Source organism: Lontra canadensis, unplaced genomic scaffold, assembly GCF_010015895.1.
Source record: "Lontra canadensis isolate GAN:19392208 unplaced genomic scaffold, GSC_riverotter_1.0 scaffold103, whole genome shotgun sequence".
Lineage (NCBI taxonomy): Eukaryota > Metazoa > Chordata > Mammalia > Carnivora > Mustelidae > Lontra > Lontra canadensis.
In genome coordinates this window covers 6,681,529-6,704,488 of record NW_022631097.1, presented here as the reverse complement: position 1 = coordinate 6,704,488, position 22,960 = coordinate 6,681,529, and the positions used below count along the sequence as shown (strand labels likewise).

General features: G+C 41.6%; 1 protein-coding gene across 2 annotated transcripts in view; it reads right to left on the bottom strand.

Moving 5' to 3' along the window:
- Positions 1 to 829: 829 nt before the first annotated feature.
- Positions 830 to 22,960, bottom strand: part of WASF3 (WASP family member 3) — a 127,590-nt gene continuing 105,459 nt past the window's right edge. Inside the window, exons 4-10 of one of the 2 annotated variants that reach the window (XM_032838193.1) lie at positions 20,642 to 20,776; positions 18,338 to 18,491; positions 14,808 to 14,925; positions 6,853 to 7,019; positions 5,746 to 6,012; positions 3,799 to 4,166; positions 830 to 1,518 (exon numbers count right to left, since the gene is read on the bottom strand). In XM_032838193.1, coding sequence (XP_032694084.1) covers positions 1,361 to 1,518; positions 3,799 to 4,166; positions 5,746 to 6,012; positions 6,853 to 7,019; positions 14,808 to 14,925; positions 18,338 to 18,491; positions 20,642 to 20,776 — 1,367 coding nt within the window. In that variant the 3' untranslated portion in view covers positions 830 to 1,360. Of the gene's footprint in view, positions 1,519 to 3,798; positions 4,167 to 5,745; positions 6,013 to 6,852; positions 7,020 to 10,171; positions 10,348 to 14,807; positions 14,926 to 18,337; positions 18,492 to 20,641; positions 20,777 to 22,960 lie in introns of both variants that reach the window. The other variant, XM_032838192.1, reaches the window with a different exon arrangement.

The following is a 22,960-nucleotide window of genomic DNA, read 5'->3' as shown; positions in this document are numbered from 1 at the left end:
GTGAAGTCGTGTCTACAGTCGAAGCCTGGGGGCGTTTACTGATTCTGAACAAGCAGCTACCCTTCCTCCCAAAATGACAAGAGCCGGGCTGCCAGCCGTGAGCCTTCCGTGGCTCCGCCTTCGCCAGGAAGGTAAAGCCCGGAGGTCTCCGAACTGCCGTGTGGGGAGCGCAGCAGGAAGCGCTGCAGTGAAGGGAACGTGATCTGGAACAGCTACACGCCTCGTCTAATCTGAGGTAATTTTTACAGTTTAATGTGCCGACGACACCATGAGAAAAGAGAACCGTGTGCTTCTAGGAATAGGGCCGAGGCCCTGCTTGGGTGATGGATCCCTAATCTGGCCACAGCACCAGGAAAAGCGCAGAGCTGTCAGCATCTACTTCCACCTACAATCTAAGCTTTGTGAAATTCAGACCAAGTGGGGCGAGGGGCCGTGGGGCGCCCTCTCCGGAGCGCGCTGAGGAGTGGGGAACTTAGGACGCGGCTCTAGGAAAGGCCGGGGTGGGGGGCTCCTCCGCACCCTGTGCCCCCCCGCCCCCGTCGTGTTGTGCCGGCCGGCTGGCCCCCCCCAGGGCTCTAGGGACTCAGGGGTTCCCAGGGTCAGCCCCGAGGGCCCCGGAAGGAAGAGCACCCTGTTCTCCATACTCGTGACTGCGCAGCAGCTGGAGCCCCTTCCGGAATCACCGCCAAGCATTGACCAAGGGAGCGCCCGCAGGGAACCCTGCCTGGGAAGGGCCTTCCAAGTTCATGTTTCACCAGAGCGTGCAACGGGAACAAAAGCATCTCAGGGAACGTTCCGATTCACACGCGGGCGGCTGAGCTTAGGGAAGCAGCAACGTTGGATGCCCCTGACTTGTTAAATCTTTCCCCTAGAGCCAATTTCTTGGGAAACACGTTAGAAACAAACGAACAGAAAGGGTGAAACGGTATCACTGACTGGAAGACGTCACTCTGACACATGGTCGTTAATCTTGCAAAGACCTAACACCAGGCAGCTTCACAAACACACAGCAAGTCTGCGGAATTACAGTGATCAGGAAGAGGAGACCCAAACTGCACGAAGTACTCTCGTGGCCAAGAAAAAGGAAGCAAGAGGCTGTTTTCAGGACAATGCGATAGTTACAGCGTATTTCCTTGGGTGCAGCACAATTTGCTATGTTTAGTGGCACTTAAGTATTACACAGTAAATACTGAAAAAACCCAGAATTTTTGGATGTGCAAAAGCAATATCACATTATTAATACAAAAGTTGCTACGCTACAGGATTATAATACCACTATGTGGGTGTTGGGACCACTTAAAATTTTCAATACATTTCCGACACGTGGCCCCTGGTGGCCCCGCTGTGCATGCGCGCCGCCTCAGTCGGACCAGTCGTTCTCGTCGAACTCAGAGTCGTCGTCGGAATCGCTGTACTCCACGGCGATGCGTCTGGACAGAATAGTGGCCACGTCGTTCCCGACTGGCTCCCGCTTGGCCTCTTGCTCGCGCTGTTCTTGCACCTTTTTCAACTGAATCCCTGGGGACGCAACCCGGAGAGGAGAATTAAATCGCTCTGCTTGCTCCAAATTAAGGAAAACAAACTAGGAAGTCTATTTAGCCTTACCACCCCCTCCCCGCCCCCAAAGGTAAAAAGTTTGGAAACCTGAAGTGAGAAAAGCTTGGGAAATCGAAGTGTCACGACCAAAAAAAAGGCACTCAAAGTCGTTGACACTGTTTGTAGAAATGTGCTGAATTCCAGTGCACTTGAACATCATGAAAGAAAATTCTGGCCTGCACCTTCCACTAGGGAAGCCACTACACGTGGCTGATTAAGGATAAATTTATTGTGCCTAGTGGCTACCATATTGGAACGTACAAACATGGAGCACTTCTTCTATCACGAACAATTTCCTGGACATTGCTGTAATCCAAAGGCTTGAAAAGGAGCATTTTGTGCTAATAGCTTTTGATTAGTGCCGGGAGGTAAGGGAGATCTGTGTTTCACCAATTACTTCTAAAAATGAATATAAGATACAATCATCTACTTTCTTATAAAGTAACAGTAGGTGACAAAGATAATTTAAAGTTAATTCTTTAATTTTTCTTTTGAAACAATTTCAGATTTTATAGAATCCCTCCCTGTAAGATGTAGAAAAAAGGGGCACCTGGGTGGTGCCGTTGGTTAAGCAACTGATTCAATTTTGGCTCAAGTCATGATCTCACAGTTGTGGGATAGAGCCCAGAGATGGGTTTCATGCTGGGCGTGGAGCCTGCTAAGTTTCTCTCTCTCTCTCTCTCCTCTCTCTCTCTCTGCTCTTCTCCCCACCAAAAGAAAGACAAGTAAAAAAAAAAAATTCCCATAAAAACTATACCCAGGTTCCCCAACTGATAACATATGACCACTTTTTTTTTTAGCAACCTTTATCATTCTTGCTCATACATACAACTTTTTTCTGGACCACCTGGGAATAAGTAGCATGTAACGTTCCTTTGTCCTTAAAATACTTAATGTGTAATTCCTAAAAAACAATGATCAAAATCAGACTATGAGCATAAATACAATACTACCATCTCTTTTATAAATATTATGTAAATTTTGCCAGTAGACTTAAAAGCAGCAGAAAGTTTTCCACCAGGCCTGGGATCCAACGTGGGAATACTGATGACACTGTCTGTCGTCTTTCACTAATGTTCCTTAATACGGGCAGTTCTTCAGTCTTTGCGGCTCTGATCTTGACATTTTTTAAGAACACAGGCGGCTCCTTTGTATACTGTCCCTTGATGTGGGCTTCTTAGAGGCTTCCTCATGATTAGATCCTGGTTATGTGATCACTCTTATTGGATGGGGCTAACAGGTATCCAAAAACAAAAACACTGTCCTACTATGACCCTAAATTTGTTATCAGTGAGGTCGTAGAGCTCTGGGACTTTTCTTGACAAAATCAAAGTGTGTCAATGACGTTGGAGACATATGAGAAGGCTGGGCTCATGTGCCACACTTGGGTCTGATTTGGGGGCACTCAAGGCAAAAGCAGAGACAGTAATGTCCCAGCTGTCCTGTGAAGGACGACAGTGCCGCCTTTCTCAATCCCTTCCAGACGGAAACAACAAGCCTGTGACCAAGAGATGGTGCAGCTCCCCACTGAATGAGGAGCTCCTAGGACATCTGCGCATCCTGTCAGTGACCCTCACCCGGCCTGGGCTATGCCCCAGGGCTGAGAATAAACGGGTGGAACAGATGGTTAACGTGTGGTGCTGAGGGGATGCCAGAACGGGTGAGTGTCTGGGCTCCTCTATCCTGATTTGATCAGAAAGGCTCTATTTCTGTATGTCTCATGCTCTGGGGTTCAGTGTAGGGCTTTTAGCCGACAAAAGAATCTTGTTGCTAAATACATGCTGAAAAACTTACTGGCTTCGCGCATCAAGCTAAAAATATGGGAAGTCTAGGACACAGCTTAGGTTTATAAAAATAACTCAATCATTGCTACGAGCTCACTTTCTTTCACTTAGACGTTTACCCCCACAGTAGAATGCAGAGAAAAGACCCAGTTAACCGATGATCATCTTTATTATCTATTTCTAGTCAAGTACAGCTTTCCCGAATTCTCTCAATACTTTATTATTGTGTATTTATCTTGCACTGGCAAGAATAGGTCTCCTGTTAAGAAAACAAACTCAAACAAGCATCCTTTAACCCTATTCTAAAAAACAGTTCAGTGGAGAGAGCAGTCATTTGAAGAAGACTAGGCTGAGGCTGGTTAGAGCCATAAAGAAGTCTCTTTCTAAAAGGAACACTGTGTTTGAGGCGCTCACTTACCCATTCGAATGGCAGCGAGAAGATCGCTTCGAGCGTCACTTATGGGTGGCTGTGCTGTCTCTGGGCGCTTCGCCTCAGCTGCAGGGGGGCCGTGCATCGGGGAGGATGAGCGAGAAGAGCCTGCGCCAGGAGGGCCTGGTGGAGGAGGTGGTGGGCCTGGAGGCGGTGGGGCTGTGACGACGAGCCCAGCGGTGGGAGGGTGAGGAGGAGTGGCGTAGGAGGTGCCGGCAGAGGCAGGGAAGGGGGACTGCATGGGGATCTGGAGGGGGCTGACGAAAGCAGTTTGTGCTGAAGGAATCATGGGGGGTGGTGGTGGAGGAGGAGGTCCTGAGGGGTTGTAATACTCAATTATCTGTGCTGGCATCATCCTGACAAAGAGATGAAACACACAGAGTCATTACAACAGTGACAAAGTCATAGCCTCGGAAAGTCGAACATGTCCAATTCAGAGGCCTCCCCCAAACCCAATATATACCGTCCTCTGCACTTTAAACACTGCAGGATGCAAACATCCGCACTTTGGGCCAGTCATTTTTACATGTCTACATTATTCACTATGATGAAATTCATCTACACAAATGAACCAGAAAGAAAACCACTCAAAAGGCAACTTTGGGGGCACCTGGGTAGCTCAGCTGGTTAAGAATCCCACTCTTGATTTTGGCTCGGGTCCTGGTCTCAGAGTCCTAAGAATGAGCCCCTATGTGGGGCTCCATGCTCATCGTGGAACCTGCTTAAGATTCTCTCTCTCCTCCCTGTGCCCATCCCCCATCCTCCACTTGCATTGTCTTTTTTTCTCTCTCTCAAATGCATAAATAAATCTTTTTTAAAAATTAACTTTCTGTGGAAGGCTAAAATAAAACAGTTGACTGCAAAGGTTATGAACAGCAATTCAAATTTATCCTTATAGTGGGCATCAAAGGTGGGTGGCTCGCAAACTTGTCTTACAAGGGTCCTGTGGTCAGTCAGATTCGGAAAATTCTGTATTTTATACCTCATCCCCATGGAAATTCCTCAAGCCCACAGGGCCCATTAGAATATCAAAAATCTTTGAAAAGTCCTATGCCTAAGAAGTCCACTGAATCCTACTGGACCACAGACCCTCTCTTTGCCGGACCCTTAATTAGGGCTTCACTCTCTGGGCACTCCCACACTCTGGGGACCCTTCAGGTGAAACAACGGAAGAGAACCTCTGAAAGCAGAGGGACATACATTTAGAAGGTGACACACACTGCTCTGGACTGAAGAACACACACGTTAATGGAAAGACACATTCAACTTTCCTAGGCACTATCTTGGAGGGATGAACTCTTTAAAGATTACAGTTAATTCAGAAAATAGAGGACAAAAGGCAGCCTATCAAAATAAAGGTGAGTGCTTACGTTAATAAAGACGTGACCACAGGGCTCTTTCTTTAGGAGCTGTTTGGATTTTACTCAAGTGACAGAAAACAAAAGGGCCTGATGGTAGGAGGTCTGCACACCAAGAGATCAAGAGAGGGTATAGTCACCTATGGCCAAGTGCAAGCAGGGGCTCCTGGAGGGCAGCCCTGGAGAGTTTTCTCACTTGTGACAGGAACTGTCTGTGGTTCACCCAGAACATATACGAGACCTGAGGGCTTGTGACAGGTTCACAAAAGCAACACTTCATCCTTTCTCAATGCCTTGGCTTAGAAATGCCTTCACACACACCTCAAAGTAGGTGTGAGGGAGTGTGTATACATGAATACAGACACAAACCTGAGACCCGTCTGTAAGAAAAAGGGAACCAGAGTGACACTGAATATTTTAACACAGAATTGGTCATGGCTGGTACTATCTACATCCAGAGATCCTTGGCCACATCTGGCCCCTAAGGGATGATTATTCAGCAGAAAGTTTTAGACCACACATAGCAAACTCCCAACGCAACAGCAAACAGAGGTAGAAGACAGGAGTCTCGAGTTACCCGTAGTCCGCTGGTGCCATGGGTGCGGAGGCCTGGGACCCCTCTGCGGCCTGTGGTGGGGGTGGCGGCGGTGGCTGCTGGGGCCTGTTTAGGGCCATGTGCCGCGCCGAGGCAGAGGGGGGTCGGTACTCATGCTCGGGGGCCTGGCTTGCTGGCCCGTGTGGTGGCGCGTCCCCGGCTGCGTAAGAAGGGGTCACGGGCTGTGGGTGCAGAGAGTGGTTGGGAGTCGCTGGGTAAGAGTAATCCGTGACATCTGATGCATGTGACCTGATGTTCAGGAAAGGGGTGGGGGGGGGAGAGAAAGTCCAATTCAGTTAAAAAGATTCCCCGCAACAGCCATAAGCATATTATTTGAATAATAACTTTGCCAATATACAGAAATCACACACTGATTTCCTTCACTCTGGACTCGGTCCAGCCCTGTGAGAGCTTCCGAGCAACGACAAAACAACTACTTTAGCAGCAAGCCCCAGTGTTATGTGGCTTCAGGGTCCCCGCGCTGAAGTGGGTAAGTCAGACAGATCGGCAAGCAGGAGACAACAGAGCCCCATTTTCGCAATATTTCAGCGTGCTTTTTCTCTAAGAGAGAAGGCTACAAGGCAAATTCCATTTAATTAAAACACAGGGCCTAAGACAGAGGATTTCAGTGGCAATGGAACTGACAGCATATAATTAGATATTATAAAATGGCAGGTGAGCTGGATAAATATGAACAGTAAGAAGAGCGGAAGAAATCAAGAATGCAATTCAGTGGGTTGTAGTTTTCTTAAACAGAAGGACGGTATTTAGCCAAAAGAGAGGGCGCACGGTGCAGTGTGGAAAGGGCTTCTTTTCTTTGCACGGCACAGTGTGAAACTCTGGAAGGAATGGAGATGTGGTATTAGATGAGCAGAGCCTGGGAAGATGCGGGGGCCACGATGCCAGTGGGGCGAGGGGGCCTGGAGGGAGCGTGGCCTGTGAGGGTGGCGGCCACCTAGGTATTAGTAAGGACAGTGGCGTGTCCCTGGCCCGGGCTACAGGCCAGCTCCAGGGATGCGCGAACTGTCAGGGCAGCCAAAGCAGGGTGGGCAAGCTGAGGCTGGGGTCCCGGAAAGCAAGGTGACGAACCCTCTGGGCACTGCATCCTCGGTGGCGCCCCCTGCCTGCGCCAGCTCCTTGGCGTCACTCATGAACTCAATGCCCATTTTCCTTCTCTCCCACTCCTCTCTTCTTGTCCTTACTCTTCTCACATGTATTTGCTGGCTTCTGTGAGGGGTCAGCTTGTGTCTCTCTCTCTGGAGGAAACAGGCAAACACACATTGGGGAAGGAGGAGACGGGGTGGGGAAGACACCAACCAAGTTTCCATCTTTGAAACTCAGGCAGTAGCTTCCCTAACCGGAGCATCACACAGCAGAGCCAACTGTCCTAAATGACAAGAGCCTGCTTTGTTTTGTTTTGTTTGTGGTTTTTTTTGTTTTTGTTTTTGTTTTTGTTTTTTTTTTTGCTTTTTTTCTTCCTGGATTGCAGTACAACAATAACTGGTAACTCACTTTTTCCCTCCCTTAATTGCAGTGTAAGTTCTAGATTATGGTGTAGCTAGGGGTATGTCTCCTGAACTATGCAAACTATGCAAGGGAGATGGAAATATTTAAAATTAAAAAATTTTAATGGGAGAAGAACCTGACCTAGCTTTAGGTTTAACGCATTTTAAAAACACAAATACCTAAAACTCTCCAGTCACTGGTGAGGTGTGCCTATGACTCCGTGTGCCTATGTCACAGATTGTGTACGACTTTCTCAAGGAGACAAAGTTATCTAGCAAAATACAGAGTGCTTCTGATGAGAGGAGGAGCCAGAGATTGTAAACACTGTGGCGGGACTCAGAGTCCTTACCCCAGTAAAGTGGCTCTGTGAGAGAGCCCCAGTGGAGCCTGAGAAAGGGGAGGACCAGTGGAGCAGGGAGTAAGGAACAGGCAGTGAGCATCCGAGGACCTGAACTCCAGCAGGAGGGCTCTAGAGGGAAGGGCTCTGGAGAAGGGTGGGCTCAAGAGGGCTGCTCGGTGAGGGGGGCGCCAGCGGCTGGAGGAGAGGTGGGGAGTCGGGGGCCTGCTGGGGGAAAGACAGCCCCATGGGAAGGTAGCAGTCACCCACAGAAGACGCTGTACCAACGTGGAGATGAGTGGGATGAGGCTGAAGTGTCATGATCGGCACCGATTATCTGCTGCAGAAAAGAGCATTGGTAAGAGTGAAGATCACATGGAAAACGGAGGAAGGGAAGTGTAGGCAGTGGAGACTCAGTGGGAGAATCAAAAGACTCCCCTGGGGTCTTTTGGTGGACAGGTGGGTGGACAGGTGGGTCGTCAGCTGCAGCACAGGGTGCAGGACAGGAGGGGACGAGCACAAGGACACTTGCGCTGGAGTTCTCACATCTCCTGATAATGGCGAGAGAGAGCAATAGGCAAGCATGTCCATTCTCATTCTAAATTTATGCTTACAATCAAACCATTCCTGATTTACAGAGAAAGCAAAACTTTATGGTTAGTGTATGTGGATTGGGTTAAAACAGACTACTTACATGAACAGACCATATACATGCCATGAAATCTGATATTAGATTTAACTCTGTTGTCCCCCATACATCCACGAAAGACCATGTTTCTAAATAATGCTTAAGACATAAATATGAAATAACAAAGGTCAACAGATAAAAAACATAGAGCATGATTTCAATTTTGTAAGAGAAAAACATATATATGTACAGAAAAATGACCAAAGAAAGAAATAAGCTAAAAAGCAAATGGTGGTTTCTCTGGGTGATGGGATTATGGATAAGATTTTAATTTTTCTCTGTAACTTCCAAATATTAGAAGTTCCTCTTATTTTACAATAAGAAAAAAAGTGATATACTTCAGTAAAATAAAAAATAAAAGATTCTAAATTAAGGCATAGAATCCAAGTACAACGATGAACTTTTAATCTATTATCTGTTACAGATAGTAAGAGGCCACAGGAAATAGGATTTGTGTTCTGAAAAATAAAAGAAATGAAGATCTATCTAAACAACATAAATACAAAAGCAGAATACTAAATGATCTCAGCAATCATTGATTTTATACCCAACATGGAACAAGTGAATCTCAGATGCTAGAATGAACAGCAAACATTCAACTGAGGGATCAAAAAAAACTCATTTTTCCACCTGTACCTACTGAAATAAGAATATATATGGAGCATTATAAAATAAAGTATATGTTTAACATGAATAAATAATCACAATTAAATTACTTGGTGGGGGAGCACCCTGGGGGCTATCTGTAATATTCAAGTACCCCTCCTCACCCGAAGACCTGTGAGCAAATCTGAATCATCATTATTATTTTCTATGGACAAAAATGGACATAGAGATTCACACCTGAGGTGAATGTTCAGTTACATCTCCAATAATTCTCGAGTACTGAACAGATAACAACTTGTACAGAAAAACTGCCTAGAACTTGTCTTCTAGCATAGCCAACCAATGACTGAGAGCCCTTCCGGGGTGGGCATATTTCTGGGCGCGGTAAGTACCAAATATGAAATATCTTCTGTGTGCAGAGTCTGTGCTAGACACTGAGGTTATAGAGAGAAAAATTAAGAAAAAAGGACACAGATATAACGTAAGGTATAGGTTGTTGCTGTTTTTGAAACATTCTTGAGTCATATAAGAATTCTCTGTTCAAATTCTGAAATGGTGATGGAAAACTCTGAGGCTTCTGACCAGTGGGAGACCCCGACCTTACACAAGCAGAGTTGGGAAATTAAAGCCGAAGTACTAACTGACTAGTGAGACTCTGTTATTCCGAGAGTCCCTTTTGCAACAAATGTGACTTAGCGACCATATCATTCGCACCTGCAAGGAATATTTTTATTTAAATGCTTACAAATTCTTAAACTTCTCCTGAAATTAGAATACATAAGATTAGTAAACTGAAGAAATAACTAACTCATTGGCTCATCAATCTTAGAAAAGTTTTCCAGAAAAAATACTGAAGTTCCGTCTTAGGCACATCAATTACCACCTACTAATTATTTTTAGCTATCACGTGGCAAAAGAAATTCAACATTCTAAGCTAAAGAGGGAGAGAAAGGAGTAAACGATTATTAAAAATGTAAGTCATTGGCAGTTACTAAGCCCAAATATAGCATCAGTGTTAAAAACACTACATCTAGGTTAATGGAACAATAAATGAGTTAGAGCGATGGAAAATCATACAAAGTAACCCAACGTACAATGAAACCACTTTCAAGTATTATTTCAAAGTCAAAAAAATACATATCATTAATTTTTAAGGCAAGTTTTTGCAACATATCATGGGCCATATAAACACCAAAGACACTGGTGCATGTCCAACATATAATAAAACCAATTTACTACACAGAGGCTTTCTACAACACACGCACACACACCTAGTGTCTGGGGACAGGGATCCCTCGGAAGACGCTCCGTGGTACACACTCTGAGACAGCCTGTTGTCGGGTCTAAGCTCTTTGTCATATGCCATCATACTCCACTCCTGGCGCCTGTTTCTGGCCTTCCTAACCTTTTTCACCTCCCGGGTTGTGCCATCTATACGCTTTTGCTCCTGATGTGCAGGAAGAGAAAGTAAGCATGCCAAGACAGAAGGGAAAGGAAAAGAGCAGGTTAAATGCAGTTGTAATGAACGGGAAACAAGCCCGGCACGCAGACAAGAGATATTCCCATTTCAGATCACACGAACGTTCTGAAAAATTCGAACACAGTATACATTCTCTTACCTGACATAGACCCAGCAGCAGTAACTGACACGTAACCATTTAACCTCAATAAACAGAAGCTACTCTGCAGCAGCTAACTCCAGGAACCGCTTACCATCATTTCTGGTAAAGAATTCGCATCTTACTAGGCTTTTAGCTTGTTTTAATGTACTAGATCTTTTAGATCTGCATGATAGAGATAACTGAGATACAGACAAATCACGTCTACCACTATACACTTTTGACTGAATGGTTATCATGCAATCATCTTTCACAAAATAACTCAAAATACTCTATTGCCAGTTTCTAATAAGATTATTACAGAATATTTAAGCTAATCCTGCAACTAGTTTAACATGGAACAAAAACATGCTAAGAACTTACCTTACCATACCGAGAATCAGTCTGCTCCAGCCCTACTTTGCCAGCAAAAATGTATCCAGTAAAAACTTGGGTCCTACACAGGTGTTTCTTCAAAGGTGAGGACAGTTATTGCTATATGTGTATGTGTTTTTCATAATTCCCAAGTAAGAGGTCACGGTCTTTAAAGATGAGAATTACCTGCTCTTAACTCCTAGACTCCTGTTAAAGACTCCCCGCACACGGATTTACAGAAGACACACGAGCGCTAAGTGATCAGACCCAGGTGAGCTTACGCACCGGGTCAGGCGCTGAGGATACAAACAGCAGACAAAAAGACAAGGAATCTGCCTCCGTGGAGCTTGCGGTCCAGTGCGAGAGGCCCAGAAAAGGACACAAACAATGTCCAGGTATAAAATATGGTAAAACATAAATGCGTCATATACTGAATGGCGCCTCATCTGGAAGTCAGGGAGTGGCCGAGACTAGCCCCGACATGTGAGCAGGTATCATTCTGCAGCGAGCAGGGCAGGTGCATGGGCAGAGCGGATAGAATGTGAGCCAGCTCTGAGGACAGCAGCACATCAGGAGGAATGAAAGACGGTAAATGGGCAATTAGGGGGAATGGCTCCTGAGATCTCAAAGGTAAGCCAGACCTTACAGGGCGGGTCAGAGGTGTTGTTCTTTATCCCAAAGGCAATGGGAAACTATCAAAGGTGAGAAGGGAGGGGCTGTCACACTGCGGAAGCAATCTGAGAAGATCCCTCAAGGTTGTGGAGAACAGATTAGAAGGGGGAAGGCAGGTCCTGTGAAAGGGTAGCTGATGGTTCACGGTGGGTACCTGGACGAAGCTGGTAGATGATGCGAACATGGAATTCACAGAACATGTATACACAGTTAATAAAGATATGAAAAGGTATGTAGTGCAAATGAGATTTTCATGGGGGAGGGATGATATCCTTCAAAATAATAATGATATGCAGGTCTGGAAGAGGTCTGTTAAGAGCGTAAACTGGTTCAGTCTTTTAATGGTCAAGGGGCAATTTGATGGTATCTTTCAAAATTCAAAGCTCATTATTTGTCTTCTAGAAGTTTGCCCAGAAGACTTATCTGCACATGGATCAGGCAATACCATAGTCCTGTTAAGCAACTCTTCACAAGCAACCAAAGTATGACCTAACACAGTAAAGAGCAAACAGTTAATGTAGCATGCACACCTTTGAGTACTACACAACTATTAAAAAGAACACAGGACATCTTTAATTATGTCAATGTATGTATATGTCTGCATGTGCTTGTGTAGACATCGGGTGTGGTACCATTCTATGCATATACAAGTGCTTTGTGAAGTGTATGCATATATTTATGAATGCTTTTTAAAACGTCTAAAAATGTACACACTGAGTCACTCCTAATGATTGGTGACACCTGGGAAAGGAAAATCTTATCCTCAAATTTTCTACACTAATGTATTCACTTCAGTGTAACATGAGCGTTTTACAACCAGCACGCATTGCCCGTATACTTGTAGAAACCAAAAGGAGGGAGAGTTCAATGGATTTCAACATACCTCCTGATTAAGAACCATTGTAGTCATCAGTAACTGTCACCCTTACTTTTAAAAGACGTATGTGTTTAGATGCATTTAGATCAAGTGTTTAGATCAAGTGTTATGATCATCTGTGACTTTCCTTACAGTGGTTTAGCCTCCAAATCCACTCATCAACGTGCACACAAGACACACACACACACACACACACACGTATGTACAAACCGATTATGACCAAGTGTTCACAGTCGAGTGTTTGTATTCCAACTACACTGGCTTCTGTTAAAGTCCCTGGAATGTATCCAACCATCTCCTAGCCGGGACGATCCTAGCTGCCTCTACCTCTAATGCTCCTCAATTCGGAAGCTCCCTGCACCTCCTCTGCCCCCACTCCTCCAGCATCCCGGCTCACGAGCATGCACGCATACAAACATGCGCATGCATACGTGCACACATATGCACTGATGTGGACTCTCCTTAGCGGACTTCTAACTCCCCACTGCTGGAGCTCAGTGAATGACACCACCTCATATGCAATGTCACCCCCCCACCCACCTTGTCACTTCACCCACTGCACACTGTACTTTCCCTTCACAACATTTACTAGGCACTGGAACTACACACTTACAACTACATATTTACTTGCATCATTTAAAAAATGTTTTTAAACCAGCAAACTCAGGAAACGAAGTTCAGAAACAATGGATTTCTCATCCCCAAATCCTCTAAACTAATTTTTCCTTCAGAGAGAATTTTCAGCTCCAAACTGAAAGTAACCTGTGTTTTGGAAATCCTGGGAAACAAAGGATTAACTGGTCTCATTTTCTATTCCTACGTAATAGAAGATTTCGTGCTAGAATTTTCAAAATACTTTCCCTCTTTATGACTTCCAGTGGGCTGCATGATTACTTAATGTTTGTTTCCCCCACTACATTGTAATCTCTGTGAGGGTGATAATCCTTCCTCACCACTGTTTATCCAGCATTTAGAAGGCATTCAAGAAACATTATTATATAAATGAATAAGAAATTCTTATCAGAATTTTATGTGTTGGAGGAATGTGTAATGAGACAAAACAGTCAAGGAAATGGTGTAATTTTGAAGACATGATAATCATCCATACACTAAGACTGTTTTCCCCTGAAGAACACTGCTAAAAAACTTAGATATTTTTGCCAAAAGTATCACTGAGAAAGGAAACCTAGAAGACCACTTAAAAGGACAGGCATGTTTTAAAGGAAAATACCCTTAAATCCCTGTTAGTACAAAAAGGTGTAGGGACCAATGGGCCTTGAGATAATCTGTTTCTTTTCCAGTCAAGAGACCAGGATCAGTTTTTCCTTCACTTAAATACTTAATACTTTCTTCACTTGGACACTTTCCAACTTCAACTCTCAGCAGCCCTTCCAAGATTTCTCCATTCATCTCCCCACCCACAGCACAAGGAGAGAGCACGAATAACCAACCTTTAGAATTCTTTCTTGGACTTCAGTGGGAACACCTTACCCTTGTAGTCTGTAAACTGCTTCCATGTTCCCTTTCTTAAATCCCATTTTCAAATCTTAAATTTTCTTCCATCCCAAACTGTGGCTTCTATGGTTCCAGTACATCTAGAAGCCTCCAAACATTAAGGCCACTAACCCACAACTTGCTAAGACTTTGTCTTAAAGAAAGCACTCTAAGATTTGTCAAGCAAACCAGGTGCTCGTTTTTTAAAAACACAGTTTACATATAAAAGTCTTGACAAATATTTGCCTTTGGAGAATTAACTCTCAGGAGGTTAAGTCGAATTTCTGGGCCCTAAAGGGGCAGTTCTTGGCAAAGCATGATTATTCTTCCAAGAGTGCTCATGATGTAGTGATTATGTGGTCATAATGTGGTCAGCAACCTTCAGATTTACAAGTTGACTGCCTATTACACCTCACCAAAAGGAACCTCATTGTTTGGTAAATACTATGCCCTAAATGTACAGATCACACATGCCTTTTGATCCAATATGAACATCTCATCAAGGTGTTAATTAAAGCTAGGTGGCAATGCACCAGTTGGGAATGCTTTACAGAGATGAGAGCAAGTCATTATATCTGATATGAAATGTTGACTGCTTTGTGAAATTTAAAGAGCAGGAGAAAAGTTATAAAACATGGTTACATACAAAAGTTCTAGTCACTACTTCTATTAAAGCAAAGCAAGTTTAGGGAACAAATCAGAAAGTATTTACTGAAAAATAGTATTACTGTGTTAGACTGAATTGTCAGTATCATTATGTAAAAATGCAACCTCTACTTCTGCACTAAATTCAACATACCAACCATTTGCATAAAGGACTTACTGACTTATTTCTAAACCAGGATCTCATTTCAACGTCGATTTGTGAGTTCCCACACTAGAATTATTTACCTTCTGACGCCTCTTCTCCTTTCTTTTGTCTTCTGTGTCCTGCAGCATTTTTTCTTTCCAAAGGTCAAAGAAATAGGAAGGATCAGTGTAGAACTTCAGCCCATCCTTTTTATCATCTCTGTAAATCAATGTATCACAAGTTGAGGGGTGGGGGGAAGAGGCTGTTAGACATTTTCATGTGGGGTGAATATTCACTTAATTTAACTCATGAGATGATAACATCTGCATGAGGCATTTTGACTGTCCTACACATTCTCTCTGATCTCCTCATTTGAAGAAAAAAAAAAAGGTGAACATGAAAGACTGGCAACTTTTTCTAGAATAATCACGTAAAAAGTACTGTGGCTAATTTAGACTTAAGTATAAAAGTGCCTCAAAATCACAATATGGCTCGTAAACAATGATATCTGATACCTCAATTATGTCAGGAAATGTTTTGTTTATTCTAAGAGGGGCTATCTACAGAGATGAATGGGTTCTTGGTGTGTACAGATACTCACCTCTACTCTGGAGCTTCAATATTATTAGGATAAAAATTAGTAAGTATGCTGTCCCTTTTTCTTTTTATTAGTAAGTACGCTGGCCCAACATCTACTCAATTCGGAAAGAAGCAAAAATTAGTTCCCAGCGTATTAAGTGTGATGGGAGTGGAAGTAACTCACAAAGAGAATTCAATTATGGCATTGCACTTTCAAGTCCTGCTACAACCACTGTGGTCTAAAGACTATTTCAAGGATTTATATAATTATTCATCTATCATAAAACCAATGCAATTCCCAAGTTGTAATATAAATCGAAAGTAAAGCTCAAAACAATCATAACATGAACTAAATGCTCTCTAAGACTAATGCTTTAAAAAAGGATCTAGCCTGTAGACTACCTTCAGGAGGAAGCAGAGCATTTACATTTCAAATCAGGGTTTCAGTAAGTCATTTAAGGCCCAGAGAAAAGCAAAATGAGATGAGACACAGTGAGATGAGTATAAGAAAGAGTTTATGCCCGAACAGTAAATGCAAACTAACTGAATGAGCCCAGGGGGGCATCCTGCCTGCCCTTCCCTGATGCTCCTGCTATGCCATGTTCTGGGAGCTTCTCATCATCACAAACTATGGCCCAGGTTCCTCTGGGGGCTACTCTGGCCCAATCGACGGTCTGAAAATCACTAACCATGCAAGTTGCTTTATACTTTCATCTATGATGACTTGAAATCCTTCTTTTCCTTTCCAAATTTCCTAACTGATAGGAGACCTCCATTACAGTGATTTTATTAACAACATTACTGTGAAAAATAGAGTCGCCCAAAGAAGCCAGGCCTTCAAATGGAATGAAGATAGAGAAAAACTCAACAGTAATTTGTTACAAAATTTAAGACATATAAAATGCATATTTTTTTTTTTTTTAAAAAAAGGGGAGCTAATACTTTAATGAAGGCAGTAGCTCATGTCAGTGAGCAAATATTAATCTCAACATAAGAATATAAGCCGGAATGCCCGGTGTTGATAGCAACCAAATACTTCATTTTCAAGTCATGTTCTCGTGTTCATATTAACACTGTCCTTAGTGTTTTATATACCTCAAATATTTATTGTCAAAAAGTACATTTGAGGGGCGCCTGGGTGGCTCAGTGGGTTAAAGCCTCTGCCTTCAGCTCAGGTCATGATCTCAGGGTCCTGGGATCGAGCCCCGCATCGGGCTCTCTGCTCAGCAGGAGGCCTGCTTCCTCCTCTCTCTCTGTCTGCCTCTCTGTCTACTTGTGATTTCTGTCTGTCAAATAAAAAATAAATAAAATCTTTAAAAAAAAAAAAAAAAAAAAAAAAGTACATTTGAATTTTTAGCACTGTTACTCTTAAACACATTATTAAAGAGTTAGACATTTTTATTTTCTGTAAAACTGAATATACACATACAATATCTATGAAAGTTACTTCGTTTTTTTACAAAATTAAAATTTTTCTATCACCACAAGTAGCTAATCATGATCTCAATTCATCAAAGATAAATGGCCCACTGAGTTTTCTCAGCTTTTTCCTTTGGAACAGGATTATTTAGTGAGGTGTCTTAGGACAGTTTTAACAGGCCTGCCCTTGTGGCTTCTAGTGCTAAATAAATCTGAAACTGCCCCCCAAAATATGCCTATTGAATGAAAGTGAAATTGTAAGGTAAAACATCAGACTTACAATACTACTATTCATATAGATTATTAATTTTTAGATGAGTGTGCTAAAACTTCCAGAAAAGCATACTTGTTCCACAGGAAACTGTGGCCCATTGGCCCTTTTCCATTATAGTTTCCATGGGATTTCTATTGATTTTTTTTTTTTTGGAGAGAATCTTTCTGTCCGTGCTTAAGAAAAGAACATAACTGGAACTGCTGCTTTATTAGCAGAGCTGCAATAGAGGTAGGTCCAAACATCTCCTTTGGACCCTGAGAAGGAACAGGAATTCAGACCAAAAATACTCTGAGCACTCCTTGAGAAGGACCAAAGGCCCAAGATGGCGGCACCAGAAAGAGAGAACCCATTCAGTGGTAAAGGGAGTCTGTTACCCAGTGAAGCTAGTCCTGGGGGCCGTCAGGACACCCTCTACCACACAGCCTGTGCTCATCAGAGGCTGAGGGAATGAGCTTACCTGGAGGGCAAAGGCAGGAGAAGAACAAGCTGTACGATGAAGGACAATGAGAAGGCATATGGAAAAGGGAGATGGGAAAGAAGGTGACAAAATATGGAAAGAAAACACTAACATGGTAAGAGGTAGGAGAGGTGTTTTTAACAAGTATTTTCAATTGCTTAATATTAACTTTTTGCACCACCGATTTTCCATTCTTTTTCTGGAAAGTCTGGTCCTGATACCGAGTCCTACCATTTTACAGTAACAGGTTAATTTGTTGACTGTATTATTCACTCTTTAAGAATCCCTAGCTGCAGCATGCATTTTTCTGAATTAAATGACAAAAGTCTCTGCAGGGCTGAAATGCTGACACAGGTATTTCGCTGCATGATAAATGAATTACGCAGTTCCTTTAAAACTGACTTTGAATATGAGGAACAACATAACCACACACATTATACAATGTGTAATTTTATAATTACTTGGACTGTGGAACTTTTGAAAGCCTTTTTCATGTTGATATCCTGTAGTGACACTATTTAGAAAAAAGTCCCCCAGGTTGAGTTATATAGAAATATTTTAACTGTTCAGCAATGAGTGTCATTTGAGACACAATCATAAGTAGAATTTCTGATTCTAAAGTAACAAAATTCTACTTCAGATATCTACACTCAGGTATCTACAAAAGTAGCTATCTACTATAGCTATCTACCAAAGCTAACATTAGAGCTCACACTTCTCTCGGTGAGTTAATCTCTATTTTGAAATTCGAAACCTTTAACAATTCTGTACTAGGAACTGATTTCGTTGTATATAATACCTGCAATTACTTTCAAAGCTTGAAAAAAAATACGTCCACCGCACTATTCTCCTCTCTCAGCTTATCTAGACTAAAAAGGCACTGGGAATGCATGAAGCCATACCTGTACGGTGTAAGGATATTCAGGGGAGGTGGCTTATCGCTCTGGTTGTAGATATCAGCAACAGGATTAGGAAGGCTGTTCTTTGAAACCACCTGCTGGTCTTGGACTGTGGAACTTTTGAAAGCCTTTTTCATGTTGATATCCTGTAGTGACACTAGTTAGAAAAAAGTCCCCCAGGTTGAGTTATATAGAAATATTTTAACTGTTCACCAATGAGTATCATTTGAGACACAGTCATAAGTAGAATTTATGATTCTAGAATAACAACATCATGTTTATACTGTTCATTTAAAACTACGCTTAAATAGCATGTATATTCCTTCCCTCTTATAAAGAAAGCGGTCTCTATAAAACAAAGACGAATCACGTCTTTTCTTCTTCTGTAGTGATCTAATTATTTCTTTGAACCTAATATTAGAACATCATTCTTTATAATAGCGTTTTTCAGAAACCACACAGGAATATAGTTGAGCATAACAGGTATGTAAATACAAAGGTTTGGGTATCCTGGAGGAAAAAAATATTCAGTTAATACCGGTTGAATATAATACATGTAGGAAATATGTCTGCAAAAAATATATACAAATGTAAAAAACACATGGACGTTTTCCTGACACTGACATTAAGGAAAGATGGCAAGGTTTTTCAAAATACCTAGAAAAGTCCTAGAAATTAAGGAGCAGCATTTAAACTACACTCAGAGGTAAGAAAATCAGGGCTGATAATACTTACTTCTTGTGTCTGCACAACACTTTACATCTCATGTATTAACTCATCTAACCTTGACAGACACTTTTGAATTGGGCAACGTGGTCCATTAACCCACCTGACCAACAGAGCTGAGAGTTGGGTGTTAAGTAACTCTTCCAAGATCACCCAGCAAAAAAGGGCAAACTCAAAATAGAACACAGATTTCCTAACTTGGTCACATGTTTTTTTCTAATATAAAATCTATGCCAAATAGTAATCAGGTAAATCTTGATTGGATAGAATTTTAAGGATATGAGATACAGTGTAAAATCTTATGAACTCTAGTGTACAGATTAACCTTTTCGAGCACAAGGTTTATCACTGGTATTCCAATTACAAGATCCCACAAAGAAACTGAAGGAAGATGAGTAAATACTAAAAATTATTTGTGATACCAAGGCGAAAAATGAGTGACTGGCTTAAGATGCTAAAATTTCTTATCTGAATAGGCCAAATAACCAGCCAAGGTTTTACTTTTTCAAATAAAATAAACCTTAAAAATCAGATTAAAGAATGTTCATAAGGGATATTAAAATTTCAATGCTTTACATTTTTGTCCAATTTCTAATTCACAAATTTAATATTGACCTTTGAAAAAGACCTGAACATGAGTAAATATATTTTTTTAAATGATGAGGGATGAATTCCCTAAAACACTACATTAAAAAAAAAAAAAACCTTCCAGTTTTTTCATTAATACAACTATTGTAAGTCTAGTAGAAAAATCAAATACTAAGATCATTTTACTGCAACAAGAGAAATCAAAACTACCACTACATAAGGGTAAAAATAATTGTTAATCTGAACATTTTTCTCAAGGAAATATGAAATGTTGTATCTTGTACTTTATTTTTGCATATTTTTTTTTCCAGTGTAATCTCAGTCTCTCATCCAAAAGATACAGAAAGGGAAATCTTTAAAAAGGAATTGCTGAATTTTCATTTTATTGAAACTGTCACAATTTCAGGGTCTATCCTCAAAATTATTATCAGTTACCTACACAGTGCTTACCAATATTAACTTCATTTTACAACCATGATGCCTAAAGCCATCAGTAAATGCTATTTATTGAGACGGGAAATCGCAGATCACCATGATTATTTACAGGCATCAATCCCAACAAGGGTAGCAGGCGGATGCCTTCATGCCTTCCCTCAGTCACGCTGTGTAAGTACCACCCTCCCTCATAGCTGGACCACATTTTTGGAGTGACTCTGTGATTTTTAGGTAAGAAAGTATCTTTAAAAGAACCACCAATGACATAAACTAGGGTTTCTAATAGCAAAAATATTCAAAGAACCCTTTAAAATAAATACTATACGGGTATATTTTTTAAAAAAGAGTATTGAAGGCATCTATGAGGTAGACAAGATAAGACTCTTTAATTACTATCTTACCCAATATTGTGGCCCCCACCCCACAATATTCTTCTAGAAAGGACAAGATGAAATATCAGCACACTACCCCAAGGAAAAAGCAGTGATTACACCGCAATTAATGACTATCGTCTTGTCAACATCACTTCTAGCTCATTGCTTTCATGCAATTACTTACCCTCTTCCACTGTTGAATCCAGCTGGGTAACTTTGACAGCAAGACGATCAATTCTGTCTTGAAGAGAATTTGCTCTGATGTAGAAGTTGTTAGCCTCATTAAACAGCTCACCAAATATGTCTTCAGCATGTTTGCCTAGAGAAGAAAATGAATGGAGAAGGCCATCTGTTAAGAAGTGCTGAAGCAGCCTTCACACGTTCTTGCTAATGCCGATTACTGTCAACATGTGGGATTTTGTGCAAATGATTATAAAAATAAAGTGTCACAGTCAAGGGCCTTTAGAACTTTTGAAAATGTATTGTGGATATAATCATCTATCTGAAATTGACCCAAAGTTGTATGGTTTTAGAATACCCAGAAGAGTACAGAACTTTCATTTAATTGCTACGTGAGCTATCACCAAGTTGTTTCCCATTAAACTTCTTTGGGAAAAAAATGACTCTCATTTTGCATACTTCACAAATAAATAGAATCTTGGGACCTTAACCTTCCTTTTACTTCCCAAGATAAATAAATCATGTTGGTTTCTAAATTTGAGATTTTGCTTCATTCGCCCTCAGAAACGTTAGATATCTTACGTTGTGCCTAACACTCTCCAATGGCAAGAAACTGTTCTAATCTGTATTTTGAAATCTAAGGATACAGTGCTGACTCTCGCACTCTCTAAAATCAGTTATTTTGTATTTGGAGTTAAATTTTCTGTATGGATTCTTGTAAATGCCAGACATAACTACTCCCACTTTTATTAAAATGTAATAAAAAAAATTTCTGAAAACGTAGGAGTTAAGTACCTGCTTGGATTTCCAAATCCTAACATCATTCCTTTATTCATTCAACAAACATTTAATAACTGTCTATCCTGAGTGTGCACGGCATACTTCCTCTGCCAGAAAGAACCACTTTTTAAAAAATAGACCTTAATTTTAAGAACACTTTCTAGTTCACAGCAAAACTGAGCAGAAAGCACAGAAAATTCCCATATACTTCCTACCCCCCCGGTACCCTCCCCCACTATCAACCTCACACATTTGTTATATGCATTTGTTATAACTGATAAACCCACACTGACATGTTATTACATCCAAAGTTCAGTTTCCATTAGGGTTCACTCTTGATGTTAAATGTTCTACGGATTTGGACCTATGTATAAAGACATGTATCCACCATTACAGGATCATACAAAATAGTTTCACTGATAAAAATTCTTTATGTTCCACATTATTTATCACCCCCAACTCCCTGCCACCCACTGATTTTTTAAATGTCTCCATAGTTTTGTCTTTCCTAGAATGTCATACAGTAGAAATCATAATTAATTATAATTAACCACATTCACTTAGTAACATGCATTTCAGGCTCCTTCACGTTTTTTCATGGCAAGACAGCTTGCTTCTTTTTAGTGTTGAATAACGTCGCACTGTCTGGATGGACCAGTTTGATTACCCATTCACCTACTGAAGGACATTGTGGTTGCTTCCAGTGTTTGGTGGTGATGAATAAACATCTGTGTGCAGGTTTTTAGGTGGACATGAGTTTTCAACTCACTTGGGTAAACACCAAGGGGCAAGGCTGCCAGATTATATAGTAAGAGTATGTTAATTTTTTTTCTTTTAAGATTTTATTTATTTGACACAGAGAGAGAGATTGAAAGCAGGCAGAGAAGCAGGCAGAGAGAGAGGGAGAAGCAGCCCCCTGCTGAGCAGAGAGCCCGATGTGGGGCTCCATCCCAGGACCCTGGGATCATGACCTGAGCTGAAGGCAGAGGCTTAACCCACTGAGCCACCCAGGTGCCCCAAGTATGTTAATTTTTATAAGAAACAAATTGTCTTCCAAAGTGGCATTTTGCATTCCCACCAGCAACATATGAGAGTTCCTGTTGCTCCACACATTCATCAGCATTTGGTGTTGTCGGTTTTCTGGATTTTAGCCGTTCTGAAAGGTGTGAGGTGGTTATCTCATTTTAATTTGCATTTCCCTGATGACAGATGAGGTTAAATGTGTTTTCATGTGCTCTGTGCCTGCCATCTGTACATCTTCTTTGGTGAGAGGTCTGTTCAGGTCTTTTGCCCGTTTTTAAATCAGGTTGTCAGTTTTCTTAGTAATGAACTTTAAGCAGTCTTAGTATATTATAGGTAACAGCTTTTATCAGATTATGTCTTCTGCAAATATCTTCTCCCATTCTGTGGCCTGTCTTATTCTCTTGACAGTATCTTTCACAGAGCCCAAGTTTTTAATTTTAATGAGGCCTAGCTTATCAATTTTTTCTTTCATTGTGGTGCCTTTCTTTGGTGTATCTAAAAAGTCACCACCACTCCCAAG